Below are 25,411 nucleotides of genomic sequence, written 5' to 3'. Positions count from 1 at the left end.
AGTTTTACTACATATTGTCATGAGGGGAAAAATAAAACTAAAATCTCATTCACAGACTTAAAAAGCATTTAAAAGCAGTTTAAGACTAAGAATATGTTTTAAAGAAGATACAAGAAAGCAATGTAATTAAAACTGGTAATGGAAAGCTGAATTAGAAGTAATGTAGAGGATTTTCCTTGTTTATCAGCGGTATGTAGTACTTTTAAGTTTTTATCCGGACAGCAAAGAAAAGATAATATATTTCTGTAAAATAAAAATGTTGTATGATTTGATGGTGGGGGTGGAGGTGGTGTGCGCTTGCAGTCCTTGTCTGAGCTGCCAGAGGTTGAAGTTTTGGGATGTGCGTTTAAAGAATCCTTGACAATTTTTTGTAGTGTGTCTTGCAAGTGGTACTGTAGACACATTGCATCAGTGGAGAAGGGACTGATTATTTAAGGTGATGGATGAGGTGCCAAACAAGTGGGCTGCTATGTCTTAGATGGTATCAAGCATTAGTGTTGTTAGAGATGCACTCCTCCAAACAAATGGAGAGCATTTCATTATACTGCTGACTTGTGCCTTGTGGGTGGTGGAAAGACTTTGCAGAATCAGGAGGCAGGTTGCCATAGGATATCAAGTCTCTGATGTGCTGATGAAGGAAATGGATAGGCATGTGATAAATGAAAACAATTTTTTTTAAGATGATTATAAAGACTGTTAAATAGCAGACAGCCTGCTTTAAAAATGATGTATAAGTGTGTTGAGTAGGAAACCTGTTGTGTAAAATTAATTTACTTCATTCACCACCGAGGAGCAAGGTGAGGGGGTTGCACAGCTGTTAACTTTGATGCAGGAGTTTGTAAATTCTGAATTAAAATCGTGTTCTGATAAAAATGGAATCTGTTTTTACAGAACACTGTAAAGGATATGACTTAGAAATGACAAACAGAACAAGAGGCAATAGCTCAGGCTAAGGTTTTTGTATTTATCTAACAATGAAGTTCCTGCTTGCCATGGTGACTTCTGTTATCCCAGTATTCAAAGAGCGAGTTGTGAACCTGGGAGTGATAGATTATTTGAGATAAGAATGCTATCATTGTTCAAAGAGAATGATAATGGGTATGAATGTCTTTAAACAGAGCAAGTCATGGCTTCCAATCTAATACAATTCCTTGGCTAAATTTACTTACAATTCCACAATGTGGCTGGTGTGTGTTTGTCGTACAGTTGTATGACATGAAGGTAAGGACATATGATTGGAATTATACTTAGGGCTGCAACTTGCCTATTGGGAAAGAGTTGTCCATTTGCATATTTATCCAACAGCAACTGTAAACACCAGCTGTTTTTTTTCAAGCAGTGTGAATGTGCGGGTGTTAATGTTTAATTTCTTGCAAAATTGAAAGAAGTCAAGACTAGGTTATTAACGTGTCAAGAAATTACTCCAGCTGCTGGATGTATTGTAACTCTTTGAAGAGCAATTAGATGTATAAAATACTGGGAATCTAACACATCAACAGGAAATGTTAGAAACATGGAGTGATTTAAGGAATGCTAGTGAAGAGAGAAAGGAGTTTAATGTTTCAGGCACAGTTCTTTGTTGTTTTGATGGACTGTGTAAATATTAATAATTTTGGATTCTTATAAATTATCCCCGACTTTTTCAGTGCAACAATTTCTGTTTTAGTTTTAACTCTCCCAGATATCTAAGTAGCAACCTCATGCCAACCAGCACCTTCAAAGTGCAGTTTAATTGGTCATTTGTGTTTTTTTAACTATTCATGGGACGTCAATTGACAATAGTAACTGCAAGTATTTAATTGCTTGGGAAATGCTTTAGGATATTCAAAGAGTAAGATAAGGCCATATGCAAATACAAGTTTGTTCATTCTTTAAATTACGCTTGCTCCAGAATGGAGTGATTTGGACCTGCTGGAACATCCTCAGTTTCAGTAAAGGCAATGTCCAAAGATGGTCCAAAGCCTATAATGAAGTGAACTCTCTCAAGCCTCATAAACATTTATAATTTGGAAGATCCTTCTGCTTCATAGGGTAATCTGTAACCTTATCCCATGAGGCAAAGAGGAAATTGCTGTAACTGTATGATATTCAATCGATGTGATAGTGTGATCTGAGGTGTGGGTGTTGTTAGGAAGTGCTGGGAAAGGAAGTGCTGGGAAGGAGAGATTATTAGAATAGCCGATGTCGTGGAGTTGTGTATGTGCGCTCTAGTATTAGAAGCTATGCAGTATGTGAGTGCTGCTTTTATGGGTTGTCATACAGTCATAGAGCACAGAAACAGGCTCTTTGGCCTGCAATGTCCATGCCAACCGTCAAGTACCTGTCTATATTATTCCCATTTACCAGCACTTCTTAGTCTGTTGCCTACTGTGCCTTGGCAGTTCAAGCACTCATTCAGATGCTTCTTAAATGTTGTGAGAGTACCTGCCTTCACCACTTCCTCAAGCAGTGTGTTGCAATCATCCTTTGGATGAAAAAATTCTTTCTCAGATCTCCTCTAAATCTTTTTACTTCACTTTAAACCTATGACCTCCGGTTTTGTACACCTCTGCCATGGAAAAAATGTCTTATGATCTACCCTATCTATGCCTCTTATAATTTTGTACGCCCCCTCAGCCTCCTCTGCTCTAAGGAAAACAAACCCAGCCTATCCGGTCTCTCCTCATAACTGAAACCTTCTATTCCAGGCAACATCCCAGTGAATCTCCTCTGCACCACCTTCATTGAAATCACGTCCTTCCCTCTGCTTATGTCTACAAAAGTTAGCATTTGTGAGTGCATTTAGAAGGAACTATTGTTTTCACCTTGACAGATGGAATTACATCATGCAATTTCCTCCTGTATCCTTCCAATTTGGGGGAGACTTATTGAAGTTATTTCAGTTCCCAGCTCCTTTTTATTTTTTCATTCCATTTAAACTTCTAAACTTTTTGTTTTCTTCTTCCTCCCCCACATTTCTCAGTTTTTCCCTTTTCCTTGGAGCAGACTCGATGGGCCGAATGGCCTGCTTCTGTTCCCTTCTCTTGTGATCTTGTGAAAGTCATGGAATCACAAAATTGTACAGCAGGAAACAGACCATTCAGCCTAACTTGTCCTCACCAACCATGGGGCACTCTTCGATATTAATCCCATCTTCCAGCACTTGGTCCATAGCCTTCTATGTCTATGTGATTCAAGTGGTCATCTAGACACTTCAATGCTCTCAGCAACCCAGCTTCAACCACTTTCTCAGGCAGTGCATTCCAGGTACTCACCACTCTCTCTCTGGGTGAAGAAGGTCCCCCTCATATCCCCTTTAAATCTTTTCCCTCTTGCCCTAAACCTATAGTTTTATCTACCTCTGATATGGGGGGAAAAAGTTTCCTGCAGTCTACCCTATCATCACCCCTCATAATTTTATATATGTAAATCATGTCCCCTCCTAACCTCCTCCACTTAAAGGAGAACAGATCTGGCTTCTCCAGTCTCTCCTCATAACTGAACTGTTTTCTTGCATGAGGATATGAAAGTCCATGATGTTGTAGCAGTAGGCACACACTCTCTCCTGTATTGCCTCCCTTCTTACTGTTTCAACAGAGTGTACTATAGGTACTTCTAGCAATGCTGTAGTTTGATGGACAGGGTTAGGAGCCTTGACATCAATTGGTGCATTATACATGAATGTGTTGGCAGTGGATAGTTTTGCAGCTCTAATCATTGTTAATTGCATACTGACGAGGGGAGCAAAATATTGTATATGCACAGACACTTTTACTAGGTTCAGAATGGATTACCACAACCCAGCTTCATCGGCACGCACGGTACAAGCTTAATGCTCCCTTTCAAATGCAATTGAATTTCTATGCCTGTGGATGTTAAGAGAGTCAAAGACATTTTCTGAAGATTGTCATACTCTCACTATATTGGTTTGAACTCTGTACTTTCATCATTTGTTTGTTATTGAAGGTTCATTGTTCCTTGACGTGCGATTCTCTCAATATTTTTAATTTGTTTCTGACTGCCCTGTCGAGTGCACAGTGAATCACCAATCCAATTCAAGAGACCTGGTGAACGAATACTAACAGGCAGTTAAACAGAAGACTAAATCACCGTAAAGCACTATCCTGTCCTTGTTCATCATCCACAAGCAATGACCTGCAGAAAATGACCAATGGTACATTGTTTCTATTATTCACAGTGCTACTTCAGTTGAGATTGAGCCAAGTCCTACTTTTCAAATTTCAACGTTCTGCTCAGTGACACACTGAGCAGTGGTTGAACAGTGATCTTCACAAATCCTTTCCAGGTGTATTCATTTTCTTTCTGAAGAATATCCTGGTATCAAAATTTGTTTTTCTATTGGTTTAAAAGGTAGAAACTCAAAGTAACAAATGGAGGCCTTGCATGAGAGTCTGTTTCTTTTCTGAACAGTCTTTTTAAAAATTGTTCATTGGGATCTTTTGTGTCCACCAGAGACTGGACCATCGCTTGACATCTCACCTGAAACTGCTGCATTTCCATGGTGCTGCACTGAGATGTCAGCTATGATGCTCATGTTTCGAGTTTGAGACTTGAACCTTATGAGTCAGAGGTGAATGCTATTGACTGAGCCAGAATCGACACAAAATTGAAATCTTTTCATCTACCATCTGCGTAGTTGCTTCAACTTTACGTCATTAGGTCCAACAGAATTGTCTGCTTTTAGTCCCATTAATTTTCTTATTAATGTTTGTTAATTCTAGTTTCTGTGATTTACTCATTCTCACTAGACTCTGGATTCCTCTCTATTTCTGAAGAGTTTTTATGCCTTCTACCATGATTCACGATAGCTGAATATCCCTTTACCCCTCATTTTGTTAAGGGTCTGCCTTGGAGTATTTCAGTTCTGCTTCAGCTGTGCACTTCAATAAAAGCCCAGTGATCACAGCCCTGTTACTTCTTGAGTTGAAATTTGTAGACATCAATTGCATTTAAAATAGATGAACATATCGACAGTATTTCTGCAAATGGCTCGCAGTTAGTATTCAACAGTAAAAAAATAATTTGGAAACTTTGGCTTATGCTTATACAGTTTCTATTTGTCGCAAGCATGTCTACATAGAGCATAATGTTGAATCAGCGAAATTAATAAATTGCTCATATTAGCAAAAATAGATGTAATAAAGCAGATTTTCATAACTTAATTTTAATTATATGCCTAATTACATAGGCAGTATTGCACTTACCTTACAATTAATATTAATGACTTTAATTATGTTGCTAAAGAGCTTCGATCTGTCACCAGCCATAATTATTTATATATCTATTGAGTAAAATATGTAATATATATTAGGTAATAAAACTTAAATGTTTATATAGAGTTGTTTGATGTTGAAATATCTTGGAGGAGGAAAGAGACAAAAACATTGAAAAGTTTACAGTGGGTCTTCCAAAGCTTAGGATCTCAGTAGCCGAAAGCAAAGCCATCTTTGAAGTGACTGAATTTGTAAATAATTTAAGTAGCCACAATTTGAGGAACAGAGATACCTTTAGAGCATTGTAAAGCTGGAGGAGACTCACAGGGAGAGGCAATACCACGGCGGAAGTTTAAAGATGAGTATTGCTTAACAGAGGGCCAATATAGATCAGCTAGCACATGAATGCCAGATGAACAGGATTTAGTGCAGTTTAGAATATAGGCAGCTGAATTTTGGATGTTTACCAAGAGTAAAAAGAAAGTGTCTGGTTAAAGTTAGAGGTGGTAAAGCTGTGAATAAAGGTTTCAGCAGATGACCAATGGCAGGCTGGTTATGCAGTGTTGTGAAGGTATGATTGTTCTTTGTAATGACATGCACTTATCGATTAAGTATGATACCATCCCTGGTTAAGTTTTAAATAGATGTCAGAGAAAGGGATGCAGTTGGTGGCAAGAAAATGGAACTTATGATGAGGATTAAAGGCAATGGTTCAGTTTTTCCAACAGTTAGCTGGAGAAGAATCTTGCTCAACTGGTGTTGGATGTTGGACTAGCAGTCTGATGCTCCAGAAATCTAGGAACCTGCAGCAGGCATGTGAAAATTGACTATTATTTGGGATGATGATGTTGAGAGAGTGCATGTAGATGAGAAATAAAAGGTTGAAAAAATAGAAGTGCTAACAGAACTGAGATATGTAGGCTGCTGGTTTTAAATGCTGATGTTAGGATACTCTGACCTAGTAGACAGTGAGTGAACTTTCCAAAATCGATTTTGGCATGGAGAAGCCAACCTTATGGTACTGGTGATTCAGATTAGATGCTAATCTGCTGTATATTGTGAGAACATAAACTTGGAGCTGTTATATCTCTAGTAGGAAGTTATTGGAGTGTGAAATTATTTCAATTCCCCAACACCTGTCTTAGGAAATTTGAACCAAGTTAGATTGTTTTTAATGGAATTTTTAAAAAAAATAGTTTGATTAATTTCTAATAGCTTTGAAATGTTTTTGAATGTCTATAAATACCAGAAAAATTGAATTTTGCTGCAAGATTTTGGCAGCTGGCCAAGCTAGAGTATGGCTTAGTGGGCTGCCATATATTTCCACCATTTTCTGAATTACCCTTGTGGTGAGACTTACAAGCAGAGTAGGATCTTGCTTTTAAAGTTGGAGCCTGCTCCTTTAACATGTTAGCCTTTTGCAATTCACACAAGAAAAGTGCAGTCTTTTTTTCCAAGTGTCTGGAAAGGGCATGCCAAGGAATTGATTGTGTGTGAATGTATGTAAAAATACCATGTGTTAGTTGTGATAATGTGTGAATTTGAGGGGAGTCCGCAGGTGGGGATATTCCCATACGCCTATTCCTTGTCCTTGTTGTTAGAGATTGTGGGTTTGTTGTCACCATCTTTTTGACTGACCTTTTAGTCACCCCATTTAAAATCTTCCATTATATTAGAATGGTTTTCTATGTTAAATTTACTGTGCTGTGCAAATGCAGGTTGTATGGTGCAGGAATTCAACTAAGCTCTGGATATGGGAGAGTGTTTACAGAAAATTGTTTCATGTTGCCAAAATCATTAGTCCACATCCATTTTCATGTTTTTTTTTATTAGGTATGGTAAAAACAAGCTGTACATTATGCTGATTTTGTCTCCAATATGATTGTTCCCAATTCAAAAAAAATATTGAGTTGCCTTGTCAAAAAAATTGGCTTGTTTGTTTGAGTCTATACTTATGATAAGAAGGTTTACTTAATTTTGTCTGATTCGGTGACCCTGTACTCTCATATATTATGTTCTGAATCTCTGCTGATTTACTGAAAAATGCTATTTTTAATACCATTTAGACATTATGCATACTTGCTAATATAGCAGATGGAACAACCGCAAAGGACCTCATCATGACAAATGATGACATTTTACAAAAAATTAAATACTACATGGTAAGTAATTTCTTCCTCATATTTCAGATAATAAATATTTTCTTTTGGTATTGATATTCATTTATTTACTAGTTTAGTTCCACTATAGTAGTAAACAAATGCTGTCTCTTTCCAAAGACTAACTGGTTCACATTCATTGTTCAAATCAAGGTGAATGTGCTTTGCTGTGCATGATGTTTTAATGTTGCAGGAGCCACTGCTCAAGGGGATTTTATCTACTACAAACACTAGCAAGGCTCTATGTTTTTATCATTGGATATGTGGGCTTTAATATTATAATACTGGATGTTTAAATTTATCCAGGACACTTTTTTTATAACACACCGGTAAAAATATCCAAGCATCATAGAATTTTCTTAAACATTGCACTTCTCAATCATACTTGGCATTGATGTCTCTTCAAGGTATTTTATTGTGAATGAAGTTCATTTTATCCAATGTGACTGGATTTGTGGGATCTGATTTTTGATCAATAAATTTCTATCACTACCAATGCATTAAAAATTATATCTGCTCTGTCTTGTAAATAAATCTGAGGAATCAGTCTTTAGGTGGAGAAATGCTTTGAGTGTTCAATTATTAAAATATCTACAAAGGAAATTTTGCAGGAAAACCACAAATAATGTCTTATTGAAATTTGGAAAGCTAATCAAATTAAATTATAGGTTACTGGTTATGTTTTAATTTCTTATTTTAAATATGGTGTGATAAATACTTATGCCAAACAACTTTTAGATAATTTCATTAGCAGTACATTTCACATAGAACTCATTAAAAATTGAAATTCACTTTGTTTTGTACAAACTATCCAAGGTCAAGCTGCATTTTCCATCCAAGTCCTTGTGGTATGTGTTGTCATCTCCTAAAGCTGTGCTCATCTTTCTTGCAATTCCTTGTCTTTCTTACTTAAATCACACTTTTGGCCAGGTTTGAAATCACAGGTTCCAATTTTTGTGAAATGATTCAAATAAATTATTTGACTTTCTTCATCTTGACATCTGCAGTCCTTAAGACACCACACTATCCTTCATCCAAAAACATGTGGTTCCTCAGATATACTCTTGACTCTTAATTCTATTTCATCACCTTCTCTCTGGAGCCCTCCACTGTCTCTGAGCTGTTAAACTGCTAGTCAGAAATCCAGTGTTGGGGAGGTAGAAATTTTCTCCAACTAAATATTAGTGAGATTGAAACCTTTGTCTTTGCCCCTTAAACACACTTTGTTTCTTGGTCTATTCTGGGCAACAGTCTGAGGCTAATTTTTGTGTTTAATTTTGAGATAAGCTTTCAAGCTTGCATCCACTTCATTACTCAGATTATGTACACCCCTGTGACGTTGCCTGACTCTGATGTTACCGCAACTGATCTGCTGCTGAAGCCCTCATCCTTTACCTTTATTACTTTTAGTATTCTTTGTTCTGACTTCCCATCTTCCATCCTACTTAAACTTACCCTCATTCAAAACTTTCTGCTTGTATCTGAACTTCCCATTGCCCATGTACTTGGTGACTTACACAGGTTCCTGATCTGATAGTCCTCTATTTTAAAATTCTCATCTTTGCTTTCAAATCCCTATATTTTTCTCCATCTTTCTCAATACCTCTTCTGGTCCCACAAGATACTAGATCTGCAGATTTTGGACTCTTAATCCTTGATTTTATTAGCAGCCATGATTTCAGCTATCTTGACCGGGAATTTCTAAATTCGCTTCCTTAAAGCCTTGCCCCCTCTTTCCTGCTCCTTAAATCGACTTTCACTAAGCTTCTTGGTAATCTGTTCTGAATCTCCTTCTGTGACCCAGTATCAAAAAAATGGACAATCCTTTAGTTTGGGGCAAAAATGCATTTATGCTTTGCACAAGGTACAATACAAATGCAAATTACGGCTGTTGTTTTCATATTCATGACAAGGGTTAAAACATTATAGCAGACCAAGTCACAGGGATATTCATGGTGCTATAATCTTTACCATATTGCATGTCATTTCCCCCTGCCCCCTTCAATCATTCTTCTGCCCCCTGCTGATGTTTGGAGGGGTGTGTGTGAAGGGTGAGTTGTAGTTGAGGAAATCACTTGATGCTTTTTAGACTTCAGTACAAGTTCATCTGTAGAACTACTTAAATACTGTTCTATGACTTATCTTCCATGAAAGGAACCCTGTGGTGACTAATTTAGGTTGCATTTGTATACAAGTACAAGCATCGGTTGGCCTTAGTAGTACCAATACTGCAGATGCTGGGAATCTGAAATTAAAACAGAAAATGCTGGGAACACTCAGCAGGTCAGGCAGTATCTGTGGAAAGCAAATCAGCATTAAGACTCTTTGTCACAACTTTCTAAGACCAAGCTCAGTTAGGCCTATTTTGATGAGACTGCACAGTGTGGATGCCATTCATGCCAGATTTTCCAATGGTGTTTTTGGAAAGGAGCAATTGTGGTGCTTGAGAATGATACTGGTCTTAAACTGTACCAAGAATCACTGGTTCACTTTAGAGATGATTATTGAGATGTGTCTTGCACCAGTAAAATCAACTTATTTAATGTGTCTCCTTGGTAAAGAAGGGTGGCAAGGTTATTCCCTATTCTATATGATATTTTTGTTAAAAATATATCCACTATTGCATTGCCCATTTCTATCCCATAACAAATCCTTACTGATCTAAATTAGCTCACAGTTCATCACCTCCATTTTAAATCTTCTTCCCTATCTCTGCAAATATCTCCAGTCTTGCACATCCCTCACCACAAACATCCCAGTCCCTGCTCTTTTCCCCTTCTGCTCATCCTGATGTTCTGAGAGGTATTTCAATGGAGTGGGGAACTAGCATTAAATATATTTTGTCTTCTGTTAGCCCTTTTGTCTATTAACATAATTAATTATTTTCCAGGGTCATTCAAATGTAAAGCTCCAGTTGGCTGCTACTTTTTGTATATCTAATCTTATATGGAGTGAAGAGGAAGGTAAGATCTGTAATTGCCTTTAGCATTAAGGCTGCTTGTAGCTCACAAAGAACATTATTTAGATCCAATATTTGTCATAAGTAAAGAACTTGTTTAATTGTCAGTTTTTCTTCCTGAAGATATTCTAACTATTATTAAAAGGCTAATTGTTTGCATTGGATAGTTTTTAGTATGGGTTTTGCATTCAGAACAAGATGAAGAAGATGTTATTAGATCATTATCAAGAGACCTGAAGTATAAATCTGGAGGCTTGAGTTTGAATCCCATGGCAGCTGGGGAATTAAAACTGAAATAATAAATTTGGAATAAAAAGCAATTATCAATAATGAAGACCATGAAACTGCCAAATTATCATAAAACCCTGTCTGATTCACATGTCATTTTATTAGAATTACTGATAGCAGCGATTTCCAAATTTATTTAATTACTTGAAATTAAAAGTCTCAGCTACCATGGTGAGATTCGGAAAGTTTTCTTTTTGATCGATGCTCCAGGCCTCTGGTGGTAGCCCAGTAGTTCCCCTCTCTTTTCTCTTAGGCAGGATGACTTGCCTCCATTCTGTTTCTGAAGGGTCGAAAATGCCTCTGCGTAATTTCTTTAAACCTAGAATGGCTACCAGCTACCCCACATGTACATGGAGCAGTCAGACATGCAGTCTTGCCCTATACCCTTTTCCTCAGCTAATAGTACACCTTTAGAACCCTCTCCCTAAGTCTCCCTTCCCCTGACTGCCTCCCTGAGTTGCCTTTCCTCCTTTTCCACTCTCTTCTCCCCTCACCTCCTTTACTTTTAAACCTTTCTCCCTTGATTCCACTAAATGAACCACAATGCTACCTTATCCATTGTTCTGGAAGCAGAACCCTTACTAAATATTACTTGTTTAGTTTTTCATTTAGAAGGGTTTTCTTTTTAAAAATACTGGCAATTAAACATGTGCCTTAATTAAGAAAAATTCAATGATGTTTCATATGGGCCATAAATACCCATAATTCTAAATAAAGTGCTTTTATTGTACAGTTTGCTATTACTTTAAATTAAAAGTGTGAAGGAAATGTCAATTTGTAGGATGTAGGGTACTACATATATTAAATTGACAGGTGATAGTGAAGATATAACTTGTATTTTATTTTATTAGGTTCTCATGAACGTCAAGATAAGCTGAGAGAGTTGGGTGTTGTAGATATTTTACATAAATTGGTTCAAACTACAGATCTCAACCTTTCTGACAAGTAAGCATTGACAAAATTTGTGTTGAATCTTGTGTTGGCTGAAATAGCTTACATCACTTGGTTAATGTCATAAATGCCCTCCAGCAGCATGTGCCAAAAATAGCTCACTCCTGTAATTCCTTACATGCTTATGTTTGAAATTTTATGTATGTTATATTAGAGATCTCGTTAGTGCAATCATTAGAAAGTAAAACAAATGTAAGACTGAAATTAAAAATATGTTCTGCACAGATTTGAAATTCTAGTCATGCATTTAGGGGCATATAGGAGAAGATAAAAGTATATTCACTCTCTCGTTAAGTTTTGGACCAGCAGTGTTAGTTGAATTCTGCTCTCCTGCTGTCTGGCTCTTCTAAGCCTATTCTTGGTTTTTGTTTTAAATTCTGTTTGAAACATAGAATTGACCTGAGCTTTGTCTTGAAGTATTTATTTGTAGATATTGTCTGTGTGGTTATGGTTTTTAAAGTATTTCTGTTAATCATAGATGTTCATTTTATTTGAACAATCATTTAGCTTTCTTTTATATTTAAAAAATTTCAGTTAATATTAGCAGCAGATGTTTAACAGTAGCAGATCCATGCTGCAATTTGTATATTTGGTATCACATTTTGTATCTTCAGTTAGGCACTGTTGCACCCACTCCTTGCAAACGCTGGCAATGAAATGTATATCTATGTGGAGATTAATTGTGTTACTGTAGGAAATGTGATCCTTATTTTACTGCCTAACCTCAATAATCACTTTTGTATTTGTTGAGTTTAAATAAACACTTTAATGTAATCTTAGGTGACTACACTAAGAACAGCATTTAAGAAACTAATTCTGAATTTATTACAGGGCAAAAACAGCACTGCAGCAATTTCTGTCATGAGTAGCCAGCCTGTTGGGGTCCAATCTGAAGCTCTAAATGGACAGCAGGTGGGAGGTTCAGTGGAGAGCTCATCCCTGACCCATTTTTGCACAAGTCACCTTGGACTGCAGTTTTTGTGTGCAGTGATTCATGAAGAAATATTAGTCGTTCAGGAAGAAAACAAGAAACAATGCAGCGGAGAAAATTCCAATCTCAATATGACTGCTTACACACAAAAATCTTACAGAATGTTTGTTTCCCCTCCCCTTTGAATCTGAAAAGAAAATCTACTCTTGCTGCAGCTATTTAGTGTGTGATTGGTTACTTTTCTGAATTTTGTTTTTTAATAGTGTTTTCTACAGATTTTTCTGGGTAGTGTTTTGTTTGCTGAATGAAGGCTATACTTGGTGTAAAGAATTTACCTACACAGAACACCCTAAAGAGAATGTAATATTTAAGAAGTGTGGAAAAATTATATGATTCTGTTCCAAGCTCTATAGAGTATGTAAAATATTATATGAATTTGATGAACCACAATTATCTGTTTCCTTTGGAACTGCATCTGTTTATAGGCCTACACAGGTAGTGTTAGGAATTGATCTAATGTATTCTAACTTTTCATACTCTCAAAAGATTTTCCTCGGGGAAGGGGAACATGGATGTACTGGTCACCAGCCTTCACATCAAGATCCAGGTATAAATCCAACTCAGGGACAGGTAATGAAGGAATTCTCTCACCCACTTTCATTGACTCTTTTTAGTAGCATTGCCTTCTTTCCCTTTGACCATTTTGGCGTAACAGAGAGCAGGCACCAATGAATAGATTGTGATGGTTTTCTCCAGTGCAAACTAAAACCTGATGTTAGTGCTGCCAACTGGACATGTACTTTTAGAGTCAAGGGTTGTGTGTTACTTTGTACATGAGGGAGGAAGATATTATGCATAGGTCTGTTTGGAAGCTGAGCAACATTAGCAGGTCAGTTTCAGGAAACCGTCCTATCTTAGCAGCATTATGGATGCCCATCACAGATAAGCCCTATATCTTGAAGCATGCCAAATTCTGTCGACATTGATGGCTTTTACGCTGCCTGTTTGGTATTTCTGATATTGCAGCTAAATAAAGCTGTAGTTACAAATGGATATTGCTGCGTAAATGACTTGTGCATCCACTTACCTGAACACTGGCATTTTCATAGTGTTCACAATGCCAGCACTAAAAATGCCACTGGTGGCAGAATGAAACTTTCACCTTGCATTATTGTCTCTTGCTTTCATGAATGCAAGGATTGAGTTGCCCAATAGTGGCACCCATTCGGATATTTTCAGATAATGGTTAAAATTAAAAAGTTAATCAAACATTTTAGATGAAAGTTATGCTTGGGAGGATATTTTCTGAGTATACTGTTGAAATAATACCTGTGTAGGCCATTTGAAAAGAATGCAGTTTTCTTTTAATTTTGTAGTGTTTTAATTCGAATATCCCAGTTCACTCTTGTTTGATCTGTCACTTTTGGTTTTGACCCCTTTTCTCTGAGTGTTGGCATTTGAATTTTAGCACCTGTCTAGTCTTCTGCTGCCACATAAAATTTATTAGTATTTGTAAACTACTGGGGTTTAGCACAGGAGTACAAAAAGAGGTTTTTCTTCTGGTTCTTGGCAAATAAAAAAGAAAGCTTTGTAAGGATTTGCATTGAAATTTCCAGTGTTTGTTCATACTTGTGTTGTCATGGTTGCTGCATGTGTTAATGCCTGGCTACTTGCAGCTGTTTTCTTTATCTCAGCAGGTAATTTTTGGATTGTGTATCGAAATATGGATGGAAAAATGCAAATCAAAGGTTGAAATATTTTCACCAAGCATGAATGATTTGAATATGTAACAATTCTTTTTAAAAAAAACCTAAGAACACTTTTTTAAAAGCAAGTTGTGACCACTACATTTTAAGTACACTCCCAATGGATTGTTTTATTACATTGCATTTTCAACTGATCTCTTTGAGTTTTTGTATATACTTGCAGCTGATTTGAATAGGTTTCAGCCTTTATACTCGGGTGTTTTAGCAGCACTGTCTATGTAATATATTGCGAAGAGACTATCACATTTATATGATGTCATTTCAAGCTCAATTGACAGAAGTCAATTAAATAAAGTGTGGCTTCTTAGAGTGTTTTATAACACTGGTTATGAAACTTTAGTTATGTCCTGTATTAACAAGGGTATATTGTGATAACAGTATAATGTACTCACATTCATGGTGTCTGTGCAGGAAATATATATTTTCTTATTAAAAAAGATTTTCAGTTAACCTGTTGTGAAGATTCTAAAGACTCGCATTTCTCCATCTGTCAAGAATCCCTTGTGGTACTCATAAAACATTTAAAGTAAAACAAATCCATGAACTGCTGACTGCATGCTTTTTTAACTTTAAAACAAAACTTCTATTAAATGGTAGTAATAGCACATTTCAGTTTCTTTTGAACTAGCTCTTGCAGTGACAACATCAACATAGTTTCACAGTTGTATCAAAAAGCAAAGATTTCACTTGAAGTTTTTATTCCTCTTGTAATAATTTCTGCTTTAAAATTCCTGAGGGGTTTGAAGGCTGAGCAGTTACATCAATGTTTGCTACTTCACTACTGTACAGAAAAAAATAATTTCTGCAATGGAACAAGCCAATGTCTACCAGCTACACATGAAAAAAGTGTTATTCTGTCTTTCACAATACATTACCAAGTAGAGGAGTTTTTGGAAGGTCCTGGAGAGCAAACGCACTGCCCACTGTTGGAAGCCATATTAGGTCTAGTTTAGTTCTCAGTCTCTGCTGACTTGTCTCACTCATGGGAATACTTCATTTGATATTTGATTAGGGGCATGGATAGGAGAAATCATCTGAGGATCTTGCTTCTGAGTGCTATTCAATTTTAAAAAAACAGTGGAGGTGAATATCTAGAGAGAACAGGTTCATGCTGTCGTTTCAATAGTTTATTGACCCTTGGTGTTCAGGCTTATGTATGCAATACAAATAGCAGGATGACTTTAAAGAGGACACCCAAAAATACATCACAGGTCAGTGCCTGTTTGAGAGAAGGATTGAAAAAAAAACAGACTTTTGGAATTCAGTTTTTTGGGTGAATAAAGGGAGAACACAATGTATTGGGAGAGGCTAGAGAAAAGAGGGGTGGGAGGGGCACTCAGCATGACGCCTAATCTTGGGGTCTAAAGGAAGCAATTCTCTTGTCTCTGCTTCGACAAGAACTATTGCTTCACTAAACAGATCATGACTGTTACTTGCCAGCTGCTGCAGCCTCAAGCAAGATAGGGGTTGCATTGTCTGCGATCATCATGGTCATTTGGTTCTGAACTTGTGTTTCAAGCTTCTTCCAGGATACCATTGACAAAAAGTGAGCAATATCTTGTAGCTCGTGGTATACCACTGCATGCAGGAGAGCTAATGATCCCTCCACTCGGAGGGAGATGATGTCACTTTATTTCTACTTACCAAACTCTTTGCTTGGTACAATTTCCTGCACACATTTGTTTTTCCTCAGTTCATTTAGGCTGCCCATTTTCATGAAACAAAAGGGGTTTCGCTCCATTATTGTGCAATTACAGGCAGAACATAGTGCAGCTGAATGCACATTAATTCTGGGAGCAATAAACAATTCATCAATCTGCTTTGTCAACAGGTTTTTCCTCAACAGCAATCATCTATTTATGATGTTGCTTTAACCCATGACTCAAAGTCAAAGTTGAGTTTATTGTCATATGCACAAGTACACGTATGCACAGGTGCAATGAAAAACTTACTTTCAGCAGCATCACAGGCACAAAGCAGATAAGCTCCGGACCAGACCCATACACAGGGTCTACATTGAGAGCCAAGTTGCCACAAGGAAATTGTAGTTCATTGTGGAACATTACAGTACTGACTTGCTCAAGGAATACTTCTGTGGTCTAGACTTCTGGAGCTTTTCAGTTGAATTGTATTAATATTCAAGGTGGAAGGTTGCATTCTGCACAACCTGATCTTTGTGAAGGAACAGCCCTTGCTTATTATAAGGAAAGCCTAGGAGAAGAAAATAGATAAACAGAAAGAGGAAAAGAATCTGGACAGTCTCTTTCTGTCTGTGCTGTGTATGATAAATAATTAATGAGCGGTACCAGTAATCTCAAGATCACTGCAATGTTCAATGCTATTATGTTCCTTGCCTTTCCTCCATCACGCATCATTTTTCTGATAGCACAAGAATACTGAAGGTGCACATTTGATTCTAAATCACAACATTGTGTCTACACAAAAATAATCGCTCCTCTACATTCCTTGGTGCCTGTCTTATTTTCATCATTTCAGCCAGTTCATAGAGCAGTTCCATTCCCCCACTAATTTTTCCTGTTCTCCCCATGCTCTTGGTCTTCTACTTGTGTTGATCCAGCTGTGGCTTCGTGGGCTGATAAGTTACAAATAACATTCATGTCCCAAAGTGGCACAGCAGTTAGCACGGCTGCCTCAGAGCTCTAGACACCTGATTTGATTCTGACTGGGTGTTGTCTGTGTGGAGTTTGCATGTTCTCCCCTTGACTCTGTGGGTTTCCTCAAGGTGCTCCTATTTACTCCTCCGTCCTAAACATATATGGATTGAAAATTGGTTATGGAACAGAAGGCAAAAAGGAAATCAACTGATCTTTCTTGGTGTAACTAATGGGGTACAGCAGAAATTGGTGCTTGGACCCCAGCTATACACCATCTAGATCAATAATTTGAATAATTTGCTGAGGAGGTGATATCATTTCCAAATCTGTTTCCGGAAAAATTAAGTGGGATTTAGGGCACAGAGGATGTAGAGAGTCTTCATGGGGATATGGACAAGCTGAGTGAATGGGTGAGAACATGACAGATTAAATATCATGGGGAAAAATGTGAGGTTTTCCACTTTGGTGCAAATAACAGGAGAAATAATTAAATGATGAGCGATTGGATAACGTTGATGTTCAAGGGGATCTTGGTATTCTTGTACACGTGACTGAACACTAAAAACTTCAGCAAGCAACAAGGAGGACAAATGGTATGTTAGTCTTTATTATGCAAGGGTTTCATTACGGGAATAAGGAAGTGTTAATACAATTGTACAGGTGCTTGGTGGGACCATGTCTGGAGCATCGTGTTCAGTTTTGATATCCTCAGCTAAGAAGGGATGTATTTACAACAGTGAAGATTCACTCAAGTTGTTCCAGTGTTGATGGATTTGCTGAATGAGGAGAGATTGAGTAAACTGTGACTGTACCATTAGTATAAAGAAGGATGACAGGAGATCTCATCAAAACATGCAATATTCTTAAAGGAATATACAGGCAGGATGCAGGGAGGATGTTTCCCTTGGTGGAGAAGTCAAGTACCAGGGGACAGAGTTTGAGAATAAGAGTTGGCCATTTAGGACTTAGATGAGGAGATATTTCTTCACTCGAAGGGTGGGTGGTGAAACTTTGTAATTCTCTACACTTGATGACTGAAAGCTCAGTCACTGTTCATTCTGAAGAGAAATCGATAGACTTCTGGGCATTAGAGGAACCAAGAGATATGAGGATAGTGTTGGAAAATTAAGCCAAGATAAAAGATCAGCCATGGGTTTGATGAATGGTGGAGCAGGCTTGAAGGGCCAGGTGGCCTATTCCTGCTCCTGGTTCTTGTGTTCAAAACATTCATTGCCTCCACTGCTGGAGCACAGTGGCTGCAGTAGTATCATCTACAAAGCAGATTCTTCACTCTTCATGATTCTGGGTACTCCAGCGGCACCTCCCAAACCTGCAGTCTCTGCCACCAAGGACAAAGGGCATCAGGTGCTTGGGAACACCACAACCTGCAGGTTTCCTTCCACCATCACACGCTGACTTGGAAGCACATTGCTGATCCTTCACGATCCCTCAAACTAAATCCCTAGAACACTCTATCCCTAACCTAAAACATTGGTTTGCCCACAATTGGAGTAATATGTCCAGTTCTGGGCACTACAATTTAGGAAAGATGTAAAGAGAGCACGCAGAAGAGATTTACTAAAACGATTGGAGAAGTTGGGATTATTCTCCATTGGAACAGAGGAGGTCGTAAGATCTGATAGCTATTCACGTTCACTGAGGGTGTAAACAGAAGATAGAAGCTCCAGCAATGTGGGAATACCTTCATCTGAAAGACCGATGTGGTTCAAAAGGAAGGCTCACCACCATCTTCCCAAGGGCAGTTAGGGATGAGCAATGAATGCTGGCCTTGTGGGTGATGCCCAGATCATTAGAATGAATATTTAAAAACTGTTGCCAATAATTTCAAGTGAGGACATTCTTGAACATCACTGAATGAATCATGAGTTACACATGAGACGGGCTATTTCATCAGAATCTACACTCGGATATTTTGAGGGAATATCATTCTGCACTTCTTCAAATTGGATGCTACTTGCAGGAAGTACCCTTATGAATTAAATCTTTCCACACTTTGAACTAGGACTTCAGTATCAGAAGATCATAGTTATTTAATTCATGTTACTTTAGATTCTTTTTCTTCTCTGTTGTTATCAATTAATTCTGAGGATGTCTGCAAGATTGACTATTCTTCTGCTCTATAGATCAGTATGAAAGGAAACTCAGCTCCCCTCAGGTAATTAATGTTGACCACAGGACTCTGATCTTCCTGTATTTGCAGTCGTGTTGCTATACTGGATCTAACCTCCAAAGATATTTGCATTAATTTTGCTTCTAATCTTCATTCATGCCACAAACCTTGGAGGCTGTGTGGCGGATAGTAATAGACTTCAAGGAGAGATGGACAGGCCGGTGGAGTTGTGGGGGTGGGGAGCAAGAGGTAGCAGATGAAAGTTAAGGCTGAGAAATGTGAAGAATGAGAAGAGGCAATATCAAGTAGAGGTCACTATTCTAAAATGGGTACAAGAGAGTGATGAACTGAGTATATGTGCATTATTCATTAAAAGTGGCAAGGCAGATTGAGGAAAATTGTTTAAAAAGCATACAGGATCCTGGGTTTTAGAAATAGAAGTATAGAGTACAACAAGTAAGTCATAATGAAACTTTATCAAATTATTAGAGTATTACATCCAGTTCTGGGCACCAAAATTTAGGAAAGGTATAAACAGAGCATGCAGAAGAGATTTACTAAAATGACTGGAGAAGTTGGGATTATTCTCCAAAGGAGGTTGTGAGATCTGATTGAGTTATTCAAAATCACGAAGGGTGTCAACAGAAGACAGAGACTATTCCCATTGGTGGAAGAGTTAGGAGCTGGAGGAGCTAGAATGAAGGGGATTGACATGAGAAAAAATGTTTTACACAGCAAAAGTATTTAAAAGGAAAGAATTTACCAGGCTGTGGGACTAGCTGGATTGCTCCTACAATGGTTACTGCAGGAACCCAACAGGGCGAATTGCCTCCTTCAATGCTGTAACTATTCCATGATACATCACCTTTGTGTGGATGTTTTCAGATTTCCTTTCCTATTATTACCATTTATTTTTGACAATGATCTCTCCAGAGACGTGGAATTCTGATGCTCCACAATGAATTGCATGTTTCTTCCAATCCTGTGTAGCCTCTGGCCCTTCCTCCCAGATTTCTCTGGCCACGTTGTGTATGAAGACTTCAAAGCTTCTGAAAGGTTGTCATCTTTCCCATCTGCAAAGCAGTCCCAACATCTTCAAATTTCCTCTTTTCAGAGGGGCTGATCATATCTGCACCTTGTTTACCCCTTTTCCCCTTTTACCACCTGAATCCCTGGAACTTGCCAACATTATGTTTCAAGACTGAGGGGTAGGTTATCAAGGGCAGAATTTGTTGTGGTCAGGTGTTATTTGCATATGGAGAAAGATTTTAGTGTTCCTCAGAAGATCACTCTCAAATAAATTTCAGATGTCAGCAGGACAATTACTGTCCAAGGTCATTTAGCTAAGTATCAGCCTGGAACTTCATGTTGTGGGTCCCTCTTTGTGAGTCTATTTCAATTCCATTCCACCCTCCACCGCCATCCTCAACTGCTTTCCTCTCCCAAACTTCTCATCCCTTTTCCACCCCTCCAGCTCCCTGTATCCCTTTCTCTTCCCTCTCCTTTAAGTCCTACATCTGCCTCCCATCACCCTGCTTCCACTCACTCTTCTTCCCCTGCCTTTTCCCCCACACAAAATTGGGGGAAGTTAGGGCCAGTTTGAGACATTGGAACTAACTTGGAACTTGGTTTCTCTTTGAGCGAATTACCTCAGGCATGCCAGGCTAATTAGCTGTCTTCAATGCTATAGAATCATACTTTACTCCCAATACACTTATGACTGTGTGGCCGGATTCTGCTCTAACGCCATCTGCAAGTTTGGAGATGATACCACTGTAGTGGGCCATATCTCAAATAACGATGAATCGGAGTACAGGAGAGTTTAGTGACATGGTGTCATGACAACAACCTTGCCGTCAATGCCAGCAAAACAAAAGAGCTGGTCATTGACTTCAGGAAGGAGGGCGGTGCACATACACCTGTCTACACCTATGGTGCTCAGGTTGAGAGGATTGAGAGCTTCAAGTACCTTGGAGTGAACATCACCAATAGTCTGTCCTGGTCCAACTATGGCCAAGAAAGCTCACCAGTGTCTCTACTTCCTCAGGAGGCGAAAGAAATTTGGTATGTCCTCCTTGACACTTGGCAAGTTTTATTGAAGCACCATAGAAAGCATTCGATCTGGATGCACCATGGCTTGGTATGGCAAATGCTTTACCCGGGACTGCAAGAAACTGCAGAGAGTTGTGGACATAGCTCCACACATCACGGAAACCAGCCTTCCCTCTACGGACTCTGTCTATGCTTCTCACTGCCTCGGCAAAGCAGCCAGCACAATCAAAGACCCCACCCACCAGGGACATTCTCTCTTCTCCCCCCACCTCCCCCCCACCCCCCATCAGGTGGAAGATACCACCAGGCTCAAGGACAGCTTCTATCCTGCTGTTTTAAGACTATTGAAGATAAGATACCTTTATTAGTCACATGTACATCGAAACACAGTGAAATAAATCTTTTTGCATAGTGTTTGGGGGCAGCCCGCGAGCGTCGCCACACTTCCGGCGACGATGTAGCATGCCCACATCTTCCTAAACTGTACGTCTTTGAAATGTGGGAAGAAACCGGAACACCTGGAGGAAACCCACGCAGACATGGGGAGAATGTACAAATTCCTTACAGACGGGCCAGATTTGAACCCGAGTCACTAGCACTGTAAAGCATTACGCTAATGATAAATTGGACTCTTGACCTCAAAATCTACCTCGTTATGACCTTGCACCTTATTGTCTACCTGCATTGCACTCCCTCACTACTGTCCGTCTGTAGCTGTGACACTTTACTCTGCATTTGATATTGTTTTACCCTGTACTACCTCAATGCACTGTGTAATGAATTGATCTGTATGAGTGGTATGCAAGACAAGTTTTTCACTGTACCTCGGTACAAGTGAAAATAATAAACCAATTCCAATTCATACAACTCCAAACCAGGCCTCTGGGACCCCTATATATGTGCCAGCTACATCTATAGAAATCTCTCTTTCTGGCACTCAGTCCTGAACCTTCTATGCCTTGGGATTTCAAGTGTTCAACTAAATACTTTCTAAATGTTGTGACAATACCTATGTCCACCATCCCCACAGGCAGCGCATTGCAGATTTCAATCATCCTCTGGGAAGAAAGATTCTTTCAAATCCTCTCTACATCTTATATCCCTTTACCTTGAACCTGTTCCCTGTTACAGGGTACATGTGACAATAATGAACCAATTTACCTCCCTTTTGCTAGCAACATCGGCTTGTGAAGCTGGAGGAACGGATGGACATTTGTGCTCAGCCCCACGGCGGTGCAGTACGAGGCCAGATGTGGCGTCCGGCGCAGCTGCCTCTCGTTTCTCTGAGGCAACGTGCAGGCGCAGAAGTCAGCCAGAAGCTGAGCCACCAAGAGTGCTCTGGCAGTGGGTCTCCACAGAACCGCCAACAAAAGGTACGTTTGTACTCTTTCTTTTCCTCTTTGATTCACGCAAATGCTCTTGCATAAAGTTTCAAAAGAATGTCCTGTTTTTGGGTCGGGTGCATGGTTCATTCAATCGATTAACTTCCTGGGTTTCATTATTGTTGTCCTTGTCCTGCGCCACTTCCCACCCGGTGCAGTGACCAAAATAATCATTGCAACAGGCGGGAAGGAAATAATGGAAAAACCACCCAGGTTTTGTTTCTGATGTAGTCTCCGGGTCTGATGGAGATTATAAAATTATTGATTATGTGTACATCTTTAGCAGCTGGTAAGACATTCCTTTGCAGTTTAGTTTTTCCTCGGGTGCGATTCAATTTATGAGAATAACTGGACTGCAGATTACTGTTTGCAACTAGATGCTGAATTAAATAATTAACCGATGAAATTTATTGTCTTCTTTAATCTTGCTGCTTTTAATAACCTTGGTTTGTAGTTTTAGGCCTGAGAAATATTGTGCATCGTAGTAATATTTGTCCACCAGTGACAAAGATCAGAAAGCAAATGGTAATGTTCTGGACTGTTTCTGATGCCCAGGTTAAACGTAACTTGATTTGGTTATATTCATCCAAAATATACAATTTTGGATACATTAGCAAAAATATTAATTCAGCCAGCAAGGCCACTGGATGATGTAATTCCTGCAGATATCTCAAGCTTTGCTTAAATGTAAAGCATAAAAAAAGTTTCCTAAAGTGCTCTGATTTTTTTGTTTGCTGATAGTGAAGGTTTCCCTTGTAGCTTGCACTGTGTTTGTTGTTACATAGAGTCATACAGCACGGAAGCAGGCCCTTTGGCCCATGTCGATCAAGATTCTCATCTGATCTCGTCCTATTTGCCAGTGTTTGGCCCATATCCCTCTAACTCTTTCCTATCCATGTACCTGTCCAAATACCTTTTTAAGTGTTGTCAATGTACCTGCCTCAACCACTTCCTCTGACTGCTCATTCCATATGCTGACCACTCTGGGTGGAAAAAGTTGTCTCTCAGGATCCCAATAAATCTCTCCCCTCTCACCTTAAACCTCTAGTTCTTGATCCCCCAGCCTTGGGGGGGGGGGCGGTGGGGGAGGAAGACTTATGCATTCAGCCTATCTATGCCCCTCAAATTTTATACACTTCTAAAAGATCACCCCTCATTCTCCTATACTCCAATGGAAAGAGTTTCAACCTGCTCAAACTGTCTCGTTTATTCAGTCCCTCGAGTCCTCGATCTCCTCCGCACTCTTTCCAGCTTAATGGCATCTTTCCTATAGCAGGGTGACCAAAACTGAACACAATATTCCAAATGTGGCTTCCAAATGCAGTCTTGTACAACTGCAACATAACATCCCAACATACTCAATGCCCTGACTGATTAAGGCCAACATGCCAAAAGCCGCCTTCACCACCCTGTCTACTTGTGACGCCGCTGTCGGGGAATCGTGTACTTGTACTCCTAGATTCCTTTGTTCTACAACGCTCCCCAGGACCCTACTGTTCACTGTGAAAGTTCTACCCTCATTTGTCCTCCCAAAATGCAACACCTCACACTTGTCCAAATTAAACGCTAATTGCCATTCCACGGCCCACTTACCCGGCTGATCAAGATCCCTCTGTAAATCCTGATATCCATCTTCACTATCTATAACACCACATATTTTAGTGTCATCTGCAAACTTACTAACTGCGCCTTGTACATTCTCATCCAAACCATTGATATAGATGACAAATAGCAATAAGCCCAGCACCAAGCCCTGGGGAACACCACTAGTCATGGGCCTCCAGTCTGAAAAACCACCTTCCACTATCACCTCCTGCTTCCTACCATCAAGCCAATTAGCCAGCTCTCCCTGGATCCCATGCGATCCCAACTTTCCATAGCAGCCTACCATGTGGAACCTTATCAAAGGCCCTAATGAAGTCCAGATGGACCACAGCTACCACCCTGCCCTCATCGACCTTTTCGGTTACTTCTTAAAATAGACTCAATCATATTCATAAGACGTGATCTCCTGCACTCAAAGCCATGTTGACTATCCCTGATCAACCCCTGTCTTTCCAAATGCTTGTATATCTTATCCCTCAGAATCCCCTCTAGTAACTTGCCTACCTCAGATGTTAGGTTTACTTGTCTATTGTTCCCAGGTTTTTCTTTGTAGCCCTTAAATAAAGGCACAACATCAGCCACCCTCCAGTCTTCTGGCACTTCACCCGTCGCTAACAATGATGCATATGTCTCAGCCAGGACTACTGCAATTTCTTCTCTAGCTTCCCACCGTGTTCTTGGATATACCTGATCAGGCCCTGGAGATTCATCTACCTTTATACATTTTAAGGCATCCAATACCTCCTCTGCTGTAATACAGACTATCCCCAAGACCTCCCTATTAACTATCTCAAGGTTCGCAATCTTCATCTCTTTCTCCACGGTAAAAACAGAGGAGAAATGCTCATTGAGGACCTCGCCTATCTCCTCAGCTCTACACAAGGATGTCCACTTTGGTCTTTGAGGGGCCTTATTCTCTCCCTAGTTGCTCTTTTTCTCTTAGTACACTTTTATAAAATCTCTTTGGATTCTCAATATTCTCTGCCAAAGCTACCTCATGTCCCCTTTTTGCCCCTCTGATTTCCTTCTTGAGTATACTCCTGCAGCCGCTATAATCCTCCCGGGATTCACTTGACCCATGCTGCTTCCTTTTTCCTGACCAGAGCCTCAATATCCCTCATCATCCAGCGTTCCCTACTCCTGCCAGCCTTGCCCTTCACTCTAACAGGAACATACAGATCTTGAACTCTCTATTTCACTTTTAAAAGCCTCTTACTTACTTACTTAGCCTGCAAACAACCTACTCCAATCAACTTTTGCAAGTTCCTGTCTAATACTGTCAAAATTTGCCTTGCCCCAATGTTGAAGTTTAACTTGTGAACCAGATCTGTCCTTTTCCATAACTAATTTAAAGCTAAC

General features: G+C 39.2%; 1 protein-coding gene across 2 annotated transcripts in view; it reads left to right on the top strand.

The window, feature by feature from the left end:
• The window catches only part of armc8 (armadillo repeat containing 8), a 105,613-nt gene extending 90,896 nt beyond the window's left edge, over window positions 1-14,717 (top strand). For both annotated transcript variants that reach the window (XM_052024340.1, XM_052024331.1), the window contains exons 19-22: window positions 7,280-7,375; window positions 10,263-10,335; window positions 11,471-11,564; window positions 12,402-14,717. In XM_052024340.1, coding sequence (XP_051880300.1) covers window positions 7,280-7,375; window positions 10,263-10,335; window positions 11,471-11,564; window positions 12,402-12,435 — 297 coding nt within the window. In that variant the 3' untranslated portion in view covers window positions 12,436-14,717. The remainder of the gene's footprint in view (window positions 1-7,279; window positions 7,376-10,262; window positions 10,336-11,470; window positions 11,565-12,401) is intronic.
• The last annotated feature ends 10,694 nt before the right edge of the window (window positions 14,718-25,411 follow it).

This window comes from Pristis pectinata, chromosome 1 (assembly GCF_009764475.1).
Source record: "Pristis pectinata isolate sPriPec2 chromosome 1, sPriPec2.1.pri, whole genome shotgun sequence".
Taxonomy (NCBI): Eukaryota; Metazoa; Chordata; class Chondrichthyes; order Rhinopristiformes; family Pristidae; genus Pristis; species Pristis pectinata.
The sequence above is the reverse complement of the archived record's forward strand: the minus strand, read 5'-3'. Positions and strand labels throughout refer to the sequence as shown.